Genomic DNA, 14214 nt, shown 5'->3' on the forward strand with positions numbered 1-14214 from the left:
AATAAAACAATGTACAACAAATCTAATAATTTAAAAACACTAAAAAACCCATTATTAAAAGCAAACATACACACAAACATACCATACATAAACTGTATAGGCCCGGGGGAGATGTTTCAATTCCCCCATGCCTGATATGGCAGAGGTGGGTTTTAAGGAGTTTACGAAAGGCAGAGAGGGTGGGGGCAGTTCTAATCTCCAGGGGGGAGCTGGTTCCAGAGGGTCGGGGCCGCCACAGAGAAGGCTCTTCCCCTGGGTCCCGCCAAACGACATTGTTTAGTCGACGGGACCCGGAGAAGGCCAACTCTGTGGGACCTAACCGGTCGCTGGGATTCGTGCGGCAGAAGGCGGTCCTGGAGATATTATTATTACTATTACTATTACTATTACTAATACTATTATTCAGAACATCCTGAGCAGGCCACTTTTCAACGCCGCGTTGATCTTTTTGAGAATTCTGATATTTGTTTTGTTTTGTTTTTCTTCCTTCTCACGCATAAATAAATGTGCAAATAGGCCGTGGGATGAGAAATTAGGCAATCGTTGGGGGGAAAAAAAAAGGATTGCCAGAATCCGCCTTCTCCCAAAATAAATCAACTGGTCCCTTGGCAGCTGCAGTGAGGAAGGAGCCCAGCCCAGCCCGAGGTCCGTTTCTTCGGACAGCTGCAAAGATGGAGCCTGTTTGTCCGGGGGTAAAACTGAAAGGGTGCCAGGCAGGGAGGGGCTGTGGGCACTACCCTGCACAGGTGGGCGTCCATTTACGAAGAAGAGAATTACGGAGTTGGAAGGGACCTTGGAGGTCTTCTAGTCCAGCCCTTAACCCTGCTCAGGCAGGAGACACAATGACATGGAAGGAAGGAAGGAGGGAGGGAGGGAGGGAGGGAGGAAGGAACAAAGGAACGAAGGAAGGAAGGTACAGAGAGGGAAGGAAGGAAGTGAGAGGGAAGGAAGGGAGGGAGGTAGAGAGAAGGAAGAAAGAGAGGGAAGGAAGGAAGTGAGAGGGAAGGAAGGGAGGGAGGTAGAGAGAAGGAAGAAAGAGAGGGAAGGAAGAAAGAAAGGAAGGAAGAGAGAGGGAAGGAAGAAAGAGAGAGGGAAGGAAGGGAGGTAGAGAGAAGGAAGAAAGAGAGGGAAGGACGGAAGGAAAGAAGGGAGAGAGGGAGGAATGAGAGGAAAGAAGGCAGGAGAAGAGAGATGGATGGAAGGAAGGAAGGAAGGAAAGAAAAAGTTCAAAGGGACCTTAAAGGTCTTCTAGTCTAATCCTGCTCAGGCAGGAGACATGATACCATTTCAGGAAGGGAGGGAGGAAGGAGGGAGGGAGGGAAGGAAGGAAGAGGGAGAAGGAAGGAAAGAGGGATGGAGGAAGAGAAAGGGTGAAGGAAGGAGGGAGGGAGAGAGGGAAGACGGAGGGGGAAGGAAGGAAGGAAAGAGTGAGGGAGGAAGAGAGGGGAAAGGAAGGAGGGAGGGAGGGAAGGAAGGAAGAGAAAGGGTGAAGGAAGGAGGGAGGGAGAGAGGGAAGATGGAGGGGAAGGAAGGAAAGAGTGAGGGAGGAAGAGAGGGGGAAGGAAGGAGGGAGGGAAGGAAGGGAGGAAGTGAGAGAAGGAAGGAAGAGAGAGGGAGGAAGAGAGGGGGAAGGAAGGAGGGAAGGAAGGAAGAGAAAGGGTGAAGGAAGGAGGGAGGGAGAGAGGGAAGACGGAGGGGGAAGGAAGGAAGGAAAGAGTGAGGGAGGAAGAGAGGGGGAAGGAAGGAGGGAGGGAAGGAAGGAAGGAAGTGAGAGAAGGAAGGAAGAGAGAGGGAGGAAGAGAGGGGGAAGGAAGGAGGGAGGGAAGGAAGGAAGAGAAAGGGTGAAGGAAGGAGGGAGGGAGAGAGGGAAGACGGAGGGGGAAGGAAGGAAGGAAAGAGTGAGGGAGGAAGAGAGGGGGAAAGAAGGAGGGAGGGAATGAAGGGAGGAAGTGGGAGAAGGAAGGAAGAGAGAGGGAGGAAAGAAGGAAGAAAGGAGGGAGGGAGGAAGAGGTAAAAGGGGAAGGAAGGAAATAGGGAGGGGGAGGGAGGGAAAAGAAAGAAATGAAGAAGATAATGGGAGTGAGGGAGTAAGTGAAAGAGGACGGAAGAATTATTGAATGTATTGACTGCCCATTTTACCACAAATCAGCTCTTTTGAATGCTCTAGGGTCCCTACTCATTCTCTGGAACTATCCACCACTTGATCCTAGCTGCAGCTTGATCTTGGCTGAGAGCAGCTGGATGACTGGAGTTCAAAACACCCCTTCTTAGAAATCCTATGACCCTCACACTCTTTCTTCCCTCCATCCAGGGAGGGTTGAAAAATTGGCAGGAGGAACACAACCCTGCCCCGTTCCCCCACCCCACCCTCATTTTCCAGGGAGCCAGAAAGTGGGACTCCATGTGTGATTTGGAAAACCCCCAACGGGCAGCCCGAGCCAAGAATTTCGCAAACAATGCTGTGGTTTAGGTTAGTGGGAAGGACAGTAGACCAAGCAGAGATCCCTAGGGACTTTGGGGGCTGCTCAACTAAACCCATCCTACATGCCCACAAGCCAAAAAATACTGGACAGTGTTCCAAATGTGGATTGGGAAGATTTTGAAACAAAATATTGAACTGAAACTGGATATATTTTTATTGGCCATATTGCCAGGCAAATTTAACAAAAAAAAGGAACGTATTTAATTGCACATAGAGTAACAGCTGCTAGAATAGCATATGCATAAAATTGGAAACTGAATAGAATACCAACTGAGAGAGAAGTACTTAAGAAGATAATGGGCTGAGCGGAAATGAATAGATTAACAATGAAAATTAAAATAAGGAGGACTCGGAGTTTTATAAGGTTTGGGTGAAATGTTATGAAATGGTTTGAAAAAGAATAGAGATAAAGTTTTAAATATTAACTGAATATAAATGGGATGAAAGGTAAAATGAGGACCCGGATTGTTGGGGTCAAGAGGGTGATTCTGTAAACTGCTTAGAGAGGGCTGTAAAAGCACTAAGAAGTGGTATATAAGTCCTTCCTCCTGCCCTCCCTTCTTCCTTCCTTCCTTCCTTCCTTCCTTCCTTCCTTCCTTCCTTCCTTCCTTCCTTCCTTCCTTCCTTCCTTCCTTGTGATTAGAATGCAGGATTGCAGGTTGACTCTGCCCACTGCCATCAGTTTGATTTTGACTGGCTCAAGATTGCCTCAGCCTTCCGTCCTTCCGAGGTCGGTCAAATGAGGAGCCAGATTGTTGGAGGCTGAGTGTGTAAATAGCTTAGAGAGGGCTATAAAAGCACTATGAAGCGATATATAAGTCCGTCTGTCCTTCCTTCCTTCCTTCCTCCCACCCTCCTTCCTTCCCAGTGATTAGAATGCAGAATTGCAGGCTAACTCTGTCCACTGCCATCAGTTCAGTCCTGACCAGCTCAAAGTTGGCTCAGCCAGCCTTCCTTCCTTCCTTCCATCCTTCTTCCCTCCTCCTTCCTTCCTTCCTCCCTTCCTTCTTTCCTTCTTCCTTTTTTCCTTCCTTCCTTTCTTCCTTCCATCCTTCCTTCCTTCTTTCTTTCCTTCCTTCCTTCTTTCCTTCCTTCTTTCCTTCCTTCCTTTCTTCCTTCCTTCTTTCCTTCCTTCCTTTCTTCCTTCTTTCCTTCCTTCCTTCCTTCCATCTTTCCTTTCTTTCTTCCTTCCATCCTTCCTTTCTTCCTTCCTTGGTGGGTCAAATGAGGACCCGGATTGTTGGGGACAAGAGGCTGATTCTGTAAACCGCTTAGGGAGGGCTGTAAAAGCACTAAGAAGTGGTATATAAGTCCTCCCTCCTTCCTTCATTCTTTCCTTCCTTCCATTCTTCCTTCCTTCCTTCTTTCCTTCCATTCTTCCTTCCTTCTTTCCTTCCATTCTTCCTTCCTTCCATTCTTCCTTCCTTCCATTCTTCCTTCCTTCCTTCCATTCTTCCTTCCTTCCTCCCATTCTTCCTTCTTTCCTTCCTTCCATTCTTCCTTCTTTCCTTCCTTGGCAAGTCAAATGAGGACCCAGATTGTTGGGGCCAAGAGGCTGACTCTGTAATCCGCTTAGAGAAGACTGTAAAAGCGCCAGGAAGCGGGATATAAGTCTAAGCCCACTTTCTCTTTCCACCTTCTCTAGCCCTTCGGAGACCCGGAGCAAGTCCGCATGACCGCGGAAGGCACCAACTGCCGCTGCAAATGCATCCTGCGCCCACTGAGCAAAGCCGCCTGCGCCCGTCTCCGGGATGGCAGCAGGAGAGGGGAAGACTTTTACACGGTGGAGACGGTCAGCTCCGGGGGAGACTGCCGCTGCTCCTGCACCGCCCCCCCAGCTTCGCTCAACCCCTGCGAGGGCGAGTGGAAGGCGGAGAGGCTGAAGAAGCAGGCCCCGGAACTCCACAAGGTAGGGAAGGGGATCGGGGCAGGGGGCAGTAGTGGGTTCCTACCAGTGTGGTCGACCCCATTGTAGCAGTAGTGAAAATGAAGTGGTACACGTAACTACAGTCTCCAGCGTGCGCGCATGAACATCCGAGTGAGATTTTGCTTCCTGCAAATGCGCAGAAGCAAAATATTGATCGGACGCGCATGGACGCACGCTGGAGACGTCTCCTGGTGATTGGCCCTAAGTCACCCAGCCGTCTTTCATGGCTAAGGCGGGACTAGAACTCTCCGTCTCCTGATGATTGGCCCAAAGTGACCCAGCCATCTTTCATGCTTAAGGTGGGACTAGAACTCACCGTCTCCTGGTGATTGGCCCACAGTCATCCAGCCGTCTTTCATGCTTAAGGTGGAACTAGAACTCACTCTCTCCTGGTGATTGGCCCAAAGTCACCCAGCCATCTTTCATACTTAAGGTGGAACTAGAACTCCCTGTTTCCTGCTCATTGGCCCAAAGTCACCCAGCCATCTTTCATGCTTAAAGTGGAACTAGAACTCCCTCTTTCCTTCTGATTGGCCAAAAGTCACCCAGCCGTCTTTCATGCTTAAGGTGGAACTAGAACTCCCTGTTTCCTGCTCATTGGCCCAAAGTCACCCAGCCATCTTTCATGCTTAAGGTGGAACTAGAACTCCCTGTTTCCTGCTGATTGGCCCAAAGTCACCCAACCATCTTTCATGCTTAAAGTGGAACTAGAACTCACCATCTCCTGGTGATTGGCCCACCCAGCCATCTTTCATGCTTAAGGTGGAACTAGAACTCCTTTTTTCCTGCTGATTGGCCCAAAGTCACCCAACCATCTTTCATGCTTAAAGTGGAACTAGAACTCCCTATTTCCTGCTGATTGGCCCAAAGTCACCCAACCATCTTTCATGCTTAAAGTGGAACTAGAACTCACTCTCTACTGGTGATTGGCCCAAAGTCACCCAACCATCTTTCATGCTTAACATGGAACTAGAACTCCCTGTTTCCTGCTGATTGGCCCAAAGTCACCCAGCCATCTTTCATGCTTAAAGTGGAACTAGAACTCACTCTCTACTGGTGATTGGCCCAAAGTCACCCAGCCATCTTTCATGCTTAAAGTGAAACTAGAACTCACCGTCTCCTGGTGATTGGCCCAAAGTCACCCAGCCATCTTTCATGCTTAAAGTGAAACTAGAACTCCCTGTTTCCTGCTCATTGGCCCAAAGTCACCCAGCCGTCTTTCATGCTTAAAGTGGGACTAGAACTCACCATCTCCTGGTGATTGGCCCAAAGTCACCCAGCCGTCTTTCATGCTTAAAGTGGAACTAGAACTCCCTGTTTCCTTCTGATTGGCCCAAAGTCACCCAGCCGTCTTTCATGCTTAAAGTGGGACTAGAACTCACCATCTCCTGGTGATTGGCCCAAAGTCACCCAGCTGTCTTTCATGCTTAAGGTGGAACTAGAACTCCCTGTTTCCTGCTCATTGGCCCAAAGTCACCCAGCCATATTTCATGCTTAAGGTGGAAATAGAACTTACCGTCTCCTGGTGATTGGCCCAAAGTCACCCAGCCATCTTTCATGCTTAAAGTGAAACTAGAACGCCCTGTTTCCTGCTCATTGACCCAAAGTCACCCAGCGTCTTTCATGCTTAAGGTGGGACTAGAACTCACCGTCTCCTGGTGATTGGCCCAAAGTCACCCAGCCATCTTTCATGCTTAAAGTGAAACTAGAACTCCCTGTTTCCTGCTCATTGGCCCAAAGTCACCCAGCCGTCTTTCATGCTTAAAGTGGGACTAGAACTCACCATCTCCTGGTGATTGGCCCAAAGTCACCCAGCCATCTTTCATGCTTAAGGTGGAACTAGAACTCCCTGTTTCCTGGTCATTGGCCCAAAGTCACCCAGCCGTATTTCATGCTTAAGGTGGAACTAGAACTCACTCTCTCCTGGTGATTGGCCCAAAGTCACCCCGCTGTCTTTCATGGCTAAAGCGGGACTAGAACTCCTTTGTGGCCTGGTGCCTGACCGGCTCCTCCCGGCTTCTCCTACAGCTACAGTCCATCACCGACCTGCTGGAAGGGGCCCTTTACAGCATGGATTTGATGAAGGTCCATTCCTACATTAACAAGGTGGTGGAACAGATGAACACGTTGGAAGAGGTGAGCTCCTACGTCTTGGGGTTCTCCCAGTAGGGGCTTTCATTCAGGGCTGGGCTCCTTTGACCTTTTCCTACTGGGAAAAGCTGAAGTCTCCAAACGCTCTTCAAGATTAGCCCCATGGAGAGCGCACTGCAATAGTCAAGAGTAGACCAGCGGTGGGCTGAAGCTGGTACGGGACAATATGGCACCCCGGTAGCGAAAGTGGAGCTGTGCGCGCAGCTCCAGCTGATCGGCGTGCGTGCATGTGCGGCAACACAAGATTCGGTTTCTGCACATGCAACAGAAGTGTGAGGACACGCAAAAGAGGTTTTGGCAATTTTTGCTGATTTTTTGCTTCTGTGCATATCACCGGGAGCATTCCGGGAGTGCCAGCAATAGGGAGCCCTTCACTGGAGTAGACCATACTGGAGCTGAGCAGGGCTGGACTAGATGACCTCTAGGATTCCCTGGGCTTCGGGGTTTTGGAGGCTGCTCGAGAAAGAGGCAGGGTTAGAGAATGGTCAGAAGGCCGGTTCACTGAGTCAGTGCAGTATGTTATATTGTTACACACACACCCCACATACATCACAAATAGTGATGGGTGAACCCAACGGTGTTCAGGTTCGGCAAGTTCAGATGAACTTTAGGCAAAATTCAGCCGAACCCGAACCGAACCCGAACTCGAATGGGAAATCCCTCCCACGAAGAGATTCTGGGGGCGGAGATTTGATGTCACCGGCAGGTTGCTAAGGACGCCAAGATGATCAGTTCCTGGATTCCATGGAATCCAGGAAGTGATCACCTTGGCGTCCTTAGCAACCTGCCGGTGACGTCAAAGCTCCAAACGCCGAACACGACCCCAAACTTTGCCCGAAGTTTGAAAAAATTTCGGGTTCGGCATACCGAACACAGCAAAATTCAGTATGGACCCGAATTGTGCGGGTTCGGTTCGCCCATCACTAATCACAAACACACTCGATCCCTTCTCTGCCCCCCCCCAGACAGTGAAAACCAACCTGAGCCGCGACAGCAACGTGGTGAAGGAGAGTGTCCTGCACTTGAGTGACCAGATGAAGCGCTACGAGAACTACTCGGACATCGTGACGGGCCTCAAGAAAGAGCTTTCGAACCTGGAGCATCAGCTGCTCCAGAAAGACGCAGCCGTCGCAAATCCAGAACACAAGGCACAGGTCGGTCCCAGTCGTTCCATCTGGAATGCACTAATCACATCTCCAACATCTGGATCCGTTTATCTGCTTGTCTGTGAATCCTGGGTTTTTTCCTTCCTGTTTCTTCTGAAGTTCTTTCCTTGAGTTTCCTCTCCTTTTTTCCCACTTCCCTCCTCTTCGCTTTGTCCTTTCGTGCCTGTTTCGATCGAAACGGCTTTATAACAGCCCGCGGCCCCAGATCCTAAGAGTTAACACTTCTCCCGCGTGTCTCTGCAGGGCTGTTGTGTTTCTCTCCTCATTGTAGGACACTGTGGGACACAAGGAGAGTGCTCAGAAATACGCCGGCTCTCCGAAAAGTCCGGGGGACAAAGAAACCCCCAGAATTCCCAAGGAGAAGGCCGAAAAGCCGAGGAAGGAAAGTGCCAAGGGCAGGACTGGTCTCCCACCGCCCACTTCTAAATCCAATTCCTCTGGACATCACACTGTCATCCGGAGCCACGTTGTATACTACAAAGCGGGGCGTCGAGTGGAAGCAGAGGGGGCGTCAAGTATCCACAGTGAGTAAGGGTGTGGCGGCGGGGGGGGGGGAGACTTTTGTCCATTGCCATTCTAGCTGTTCTGACGTAGGTTTCCCTGATAAGATAATACGGCACAGCTTCCCAAAACCCTCTTTTTTATTTTAACAGTTGCTAATTATGTTCATTCCCAGCCGTAATAAGTCCCAAACAATGGTAACGAGTCTGACATCAGTCTTTTGGAAGAAGGCAGATAACCTTGATTTTTCTTGACACGCTGCCGAAGACCAATTATCAAGGAGCTTGGCAAGGCCAAACAGAAACACGTCATCAGAATTGAAATGACACAAGTGGAACAAAGTTGCTTCCAGCAACAAGCAGTTCTGTTTGCTCCACTTTTGATGATGTTTGTCCAGCATGTTCAAAGAGGACCTTGACATCTAATGGGTTGTGGGCTGTATGCGATGTGTCCGCAGGTGGCTGGTAAGGCCTATATGGGCACGAAATATTCTGCCTACGTGTCGGGCAAACGTGTGGGCACCAATAATAATGATAATAATAATAATAATAATAATAATAATAATAATAATAATGTCAGCGGACATTTGAAAATCATTGGAATTGACAAAATCTCCATCTGTCAATTGCAAAAGGCCGCTTTACTGGGATCGGCAAACATAATTCGCCGCTACATCACACAGTCCTAGGTGCCTGGGAAGCACCCGACTGGTGATGAAATACGAAATCCAGCATAGTGATCTCATTTGCTGTGTTGTACTGACATAATAATAATAATAATAATAATAATAATAATAATAATAATAATACATTAGATTTGTATGTCGCCCCTCTCCGAGGACTCGGAATAGCTTACAACAAAGAATACAATATACAAATCCAATTTTAAAAACAATATTTTAAACCCTTATTAAGAACAATCATGCAATCCAAACAAATCATACATAAAGCCATTTGCAGCTCTGGCTTTGCGGAGTGCTTGCTTCTCTTCTGCTATGAATGTTCTTCTGGCCTCCGATGTCTGGCAGCCTTGGTGGATCAGCATGCGCCATGTTGGTCGATCTTGTGCCAGGGTTTCCCAGGAGGTGGTGTCAATATCGAGGGACTTAAGGGAGGCTTTCAATGTGTCTTTGTATCGCTTCCTTTGTCCCCCGCGTGTCTGGGCTTTCATCAGGTGGGGATTGATGGCAGGCCTGCTCTGGAGAGGACCTCAGTGTCAGGCACCTTATCCTGCTACTGGATCCTCAGGATTCTACAGAGGCAGGTCAGGTGGAAGTGGTCCAACTGCCTGGCCTAGCCTAGCTTTGCAAGGCCAAACAGAAGCACAGAGTCAGAATTGAAATGACACGAGTTGAACAAAGTTGCTTCATGCAACCAGCACCTCCGTTTGCTCTTCTTTTATAGCTTATGGGAGGGTCCAATGATCTTCAAGCCTTACTCTCGAGTTCCCCTTTTCCTCTGTAACTCTTCTTGCCTTCTGGCAACTCTGCGCATGTGTGCATTGGGAGCAAGCTTTCCATGTTCCTTTGCCTCGCTCACGTCAGCCTCTGGAGGTTCTGGAGTCAGCACAGGGCTGGAGCTCTGCCTCTGGCACTGAGCATTCTCCAGACTCCAGGTTAGAGCAGGAAGTGAAGCTGGGGTTTGACAACGTTGATCAAAGAGAATGGCGGAGATTTCGTGGCGTCCCTGAAACAAAAGAGTAAAAAACCCTGTGCTGTGCTTTTCGAAATGAGACAGAAGCTACACTGTCGAATTTATTATGAAGCCCGGTAAGCTGATGAACTTAAAAGTTGTGATTTATAGTCCTGTTATCTCCGAGTCAGTTAAGAATGGAATGTTCGAATGCTTCCGAGAACGGTTAGAGTTTCAAGCATAGTTCCCTCTAAGCTGAGCAGTGAGCAATCACTCACTTAAAAATCATCATCAACTCAGAGTTTTCCAAACCTGCCCAGAAGCCGAGAGGGAAAGAGTGAGAGGGAAGGAGAGAGAGAGGAAGAGAGGAAGAGAGAGAAAGATAGAAAAAAGAGAGGAAGGAAAAGAGAAAGAAAAAGAATGGGAGTAAGGAAGAGAGAAAGAAAATCAAAATCTAGTTTGAAACTAGCTCAACTATTTAAGTGGCATTTTGATATTGATAGAGTTGCCCTATTATGAGCTCACTGTTATAGACACACAGTATTTATTTATTTATTTATTTATTTATTTATTATTTCTGTGCCACCCAGTCCTGAAGGGACTTCCGCTCAGACACTATACTTTTCTGCCCACCCCCAAAAAAAATTAGAGGGAACACTGGTTTCAAGCTTCAGTCTTGATGCTTCTCTGTTTACCTTGCTAAAGTTTCACCTATCTAAGCTGGCGTGAACATAAAAAGAGAGACTGTTATTTCAAGGAATAGATTTTTGAGAGTCTTGGAAAAATACTGAAACCGTGCTCAGAACAGTTACCATTTGTAAAATCCCCAACTTCAGGCTGGCTAAGAATGCGCCTTTCTTGCAGAAAACCCCGGGAAGGAAGCTGGACGGGTGGACCAAGAGACCCTCCCCAAAGTGGGAGAAAGTCCTCTTACGGCTCCCCCCAACAACGCCACCGCCGTGGCCCCCACCACAAGCATCGGCGCCATACTCCAAAGTCGGCCTGGCCCTCCTCTGCTCTCCAGGAGACGAGGCCACGTCCCCGAGATCCCTCCCCCGCCCAGCCACGGTACGTGGGAATCCTGTCTTCACAGGCGGGGTTAGGTTGGGGGAGGGCAGGTTCTCCTTGGGTAGGGCCGTGGGACAGAGCTGGCAAACGTGGCACTGTGGGATGGGGTATCTCTAGCCCAGTGATGGCAAACCTATGGCACAGGTGCCACAGGTGACACGCGGAGCCATAGCTGCTGGCACGTGAGCTGTTGCTCTAGCTCAGCTCCAATGTGCATGTGTGTGCCGGCCAGCTGATTTTTGGCTCACACAGAGGCTCTGGGAGGGCGTTTTTGGCTTCCAGGGAGCCTCTGAGGGGATTGAGGAGGGCGTTTTTACCCTTCCCCAGCTCCAGGGAAGCCTTTGGAGCCCGGGGAGGGCAAAACACGAGCCTACAGGGCCTACCAGAAATTGGTAGACAGGCCGTTTTTGGCCTCCAGGGGGCCTCCAAGGGGGTGGGGGAAGCTGTTTTCGCCCTCCCCAGGCATTGAATTTTGGGTGTGGACACTCGTGCACCCGAGGAAAGAAAGGTTCACCATCACTGCTCCAGCCCTTCTCACCCTCTCCGTTGGACCCGCAGCCAACAAGGCCTCATGCGAGGGGACCCTAAAGGCCGTGGAGCACCCCCAGACACAGCACAGCTACGGTCGTAATGAGGGCGCCTGGATGAAGGACCCGGCGGCCTCTGACGACCGGATCTACGTGGCCAACTACTATTACGGGAGCAGCCTGCTGGAATTCCGCAACTTGGAGAATTTCAAGCAAGGTGAGGAAGGAAGGGCTGGTGAGCGGGGTGTGGCGGCCAGCCTGTGAAGACGAGTGGGGTGGGGTGGGCTATCCGTGGACTCAGCCACTTGGTGGAACGAGGCCAGCTGAAGAAACCGCAGCAGTATTGCCTATCGTGGCTTTCCTTTGTAGCCGCAAGGACGAAGCAAGGCTTCAAGCCCCTTCGCAAACACAGAAGCAGATTCAACGTTGGCAGAATTCCTGGGCCAAATATAGACGTATAAATTTTTTTAAAAAGGATTTACTTGATTTCTTTTTCTCTTGTTGGACTTTGTTCTATTCCTTTCTTCCATCTTTCTTTTCCTTTCCTTCCTCTCATTCTCATCTCCTTTCCTTCCTTTTTCTCAATCTCTTCCCTTCTTTCCTTCCTTCCTTCCTTCCTTCCTGTCATTCTCATCTCCCTTTCTTCTTTCCTCTCAATCTCTTCCCTCCTTCCTTCCTTCCTTCCTTCTTTCCTTCCTTCCTTTCATTCTCATCTCCTTCCTTCTTTCCTTGCTGTCATTCTCATCTTTCTTTCTTTCCTTCTTTCCTTCCTTTCATTCTCATCTCCTTCCTTCCTTCCTTCCTTCCTTCTTTCCTTGCTGTCATTGTCACCTTCCTTTCTTCTTTCCTTTCTTCCTTCCTTTAATTCTCATGTCCTTCCTTCCTTCCTTCCTTCTTTCCTTGCTTTAATTCTCATGTCCTTCCTTCCTTCTTTCCTTGCTGTCATTCTCATCTTCTTTCCTTCCTTCCTTCCTTCCTTCCTTCCTTCCTTCCTTCCTTCCTTTCATTCTCATCTCCTTCCTCCCTCCCTACCTCCCTAATTTCCATAGCTACTGCATTCTTCTTTTCTTCCGTGTTCTAATTTTATTTATTTATTTATTTATTTATTTATTTAGTTAGTTAGTTAGTTAGTTAGTTAGTTAGTTAGTTAGTTAGTTAGTTAGTCCGTCCAATACACAATAAGGGTTTTAGTGGGTATATATATCTATATGCACATAGTAAAATACATGATGAAGGTTATAGAGGAGATACTCATAGTAAAATATATCTAAGAAACAATAGAAAAGAAGGTATAGTAATAGAACATATCAATGAAAGAATAGAAGAAGAGATATAGGATATGTAGCATTTTCCAATGCTTCTGTTCGGATGATCCTCACAATTTAAGAAAGCAGAGCCAATTCTTGAAAAATAATAATAATAGCCAACCCTTGTGTGTTGAGAAACTCCTTGGTTTTCCTGCCTGCCCTTTCGCTGAGCTGGTTCCTCGCCAGCGCCTTTGGCCGGTCAGTTTCCCATGCATGGTTAAAACCGCCCCGCAGCAAAGCTATGGGAAAGATTGCCATCGGAGATTGCCTGGTGCGCAGCTAAGACGCTATTGTCTTTTGGGGGGGGCGAAGTCTGAGCCGGGGTGGTTCCAGCCCTTTGAAATGCCTCTTTAATTTTAATTTGTTTTCTGGGTTAAGCCAGCTTTCATAAACAGCCAGCTCTGGACTCCCACTGGAATTTAAGACATGCGGACCCCGTGACTCACACAAACAATTGCTTGGGTTGAGAGAGAGATTTCCTAAGAGAGACTCCGAGACTCATCGTCCACTTTTGGGAGAAGCTGCACTTTTAAAAATAGCTTCATGTCAAGAGGGGGTGGAAGGAAGGAAAAAAAGGGATAGTGGAGCAATAGAACCTTTTCTTCCCTCTGTGCCTTCTTTTTTTTTTACTTCCTTCCCCATCTCCTCCGCCTCCCTCCCTTCTTTCTTTCCTTCCTTCCCTTTTTCTTCCTTCATTTCCTCCCTTCCCCATCCCCTCCCTCCCTTCTTTCCTTCCTTTCTTCCCCTTTCCTTCCTTCCTTCTTCCTTTCTTTCTTTCTCTCTCTTCTTTCCTGCCCTTCCCCTCCCTACTTCTTTCCTCTTTTTCACCCTTCCTTCTTTCTAACTTCCTTCCCTTCTTCTCTTGCAGCATTAATGTTCCTTCCTTCTTTCCTCCCTCCTCCCAAATCCTCCTTCCTTCCTTCCTTCCTCCCACCTCCCTTCCTTCTTCCTTCCTTCCTCCCAAATCCCTTTCTCCTTCCTTTCTTCCTCCCACCTCCTTTCCTCCGCCCTTCCTTTTTCCTCCCTCCCTCCTTCCTTCTTTCCTTCCTTCCATCTCCTTTTCTCCTTCCTTCCTTTCTTCCTCCTCCCTTCCTTTCTTCCTCCCTCCCTCCCTCCTTCTTTCATTCCTTCCATCTCCTTTTCTCCTTCCTTCCTTTCTACCTCCTCCCTTCCTTTCTTCCTCCCTCCCTCCCTCCTTCTTTCATTCCTTCCATCTCCTTATCACCTTCCATCCTCCCTCATTCTTTCCTTCAGTCTCCTTTTCTCCTCCTTCCCCTCTCCCTCCCTTTCTCCTTTCTTCTTTCCTTCCTTCCATCTCCTTTTTTCCTTCCTCCCTCCCTCCCTCCTTCCCTTCATTGCTGGAGGTTTTTAACTAGAGAGCCACTTGTCAGAAATGGTGTAGGCAGGGTCTCCTGCTTGGATGGGGACTGGACTAGATGTCCTACAAGGTCCCT

The 14214-nt window shown here is 48.7% G+C and overlaps 1 protein-coding gene and 1 long non-coding RNA gene across 2 annotated transcripts in view; one reads left to right on the plus strand and one right to left on the minus strand.

Moving 5' to 3' along the window:
* Positions 1 to 14214, plus strand: part of OLFML2A (olfactomedin like 2A) — a 19702-nt gene that overhangs the window by 3913 nt on the left and 1575 nt on the right. The window contains exons 2-7 of the mRNA XM_070758882.1: positions 4128 to 4391; positions 6438 to 6545; positions 7526 to 7714; positions 7998 to 8250; positions 10723 to 10926; positions 11485 to 11670. Of these exons, the coding sequence (XP_070614983.1) occupies positions 4128 to 4391; positions 6438 to 6545; positions 7526 to 7714; positions 7998 to 8250; positions 10723 to 10926; positions 11485 to 11670 (1204 nt within the window). The remainder of the gene's footprint in view (positions 1 to 4127; positions 4392 to 6437; positions 6546 to 7525; positions 7715 to 7997; positions 8251 to 10722; positions 10927 to 11484; positions 11671 to 14214) is intronic.
* Positions 9110 to 14214, minus strand: part of LOC139171096 (uncharacterized) — a 23322-nt gene continuing 18217 nt past the window's right edge. The window contains exon 2 of the long non-coding RNA XR_011559698.1: positions 9110 to 9912. This is a non-coding gene — a long non-coding RNA (uncharacterized lncRNA). The remainder of the gene's footprint in view (positions 9913 to 14214) is intronic.

This window comes from Erythrolamprus reginae, chromosome 8 (genome assembly GCF_031021105.1).
Source record: "Erythrolamprus reginae isolate rEryReg1 chromosome 8, rEryReg1.hap1, whole genome shotgun sequence".
NCBI classification, from domain to species: domain Eukaryota; kingdom Metazoa; phylum Chordata; class Lepidosauria; order Squamata; family Dipsadidae; genus Erythrolamprus; species Erythrolamprus reginae.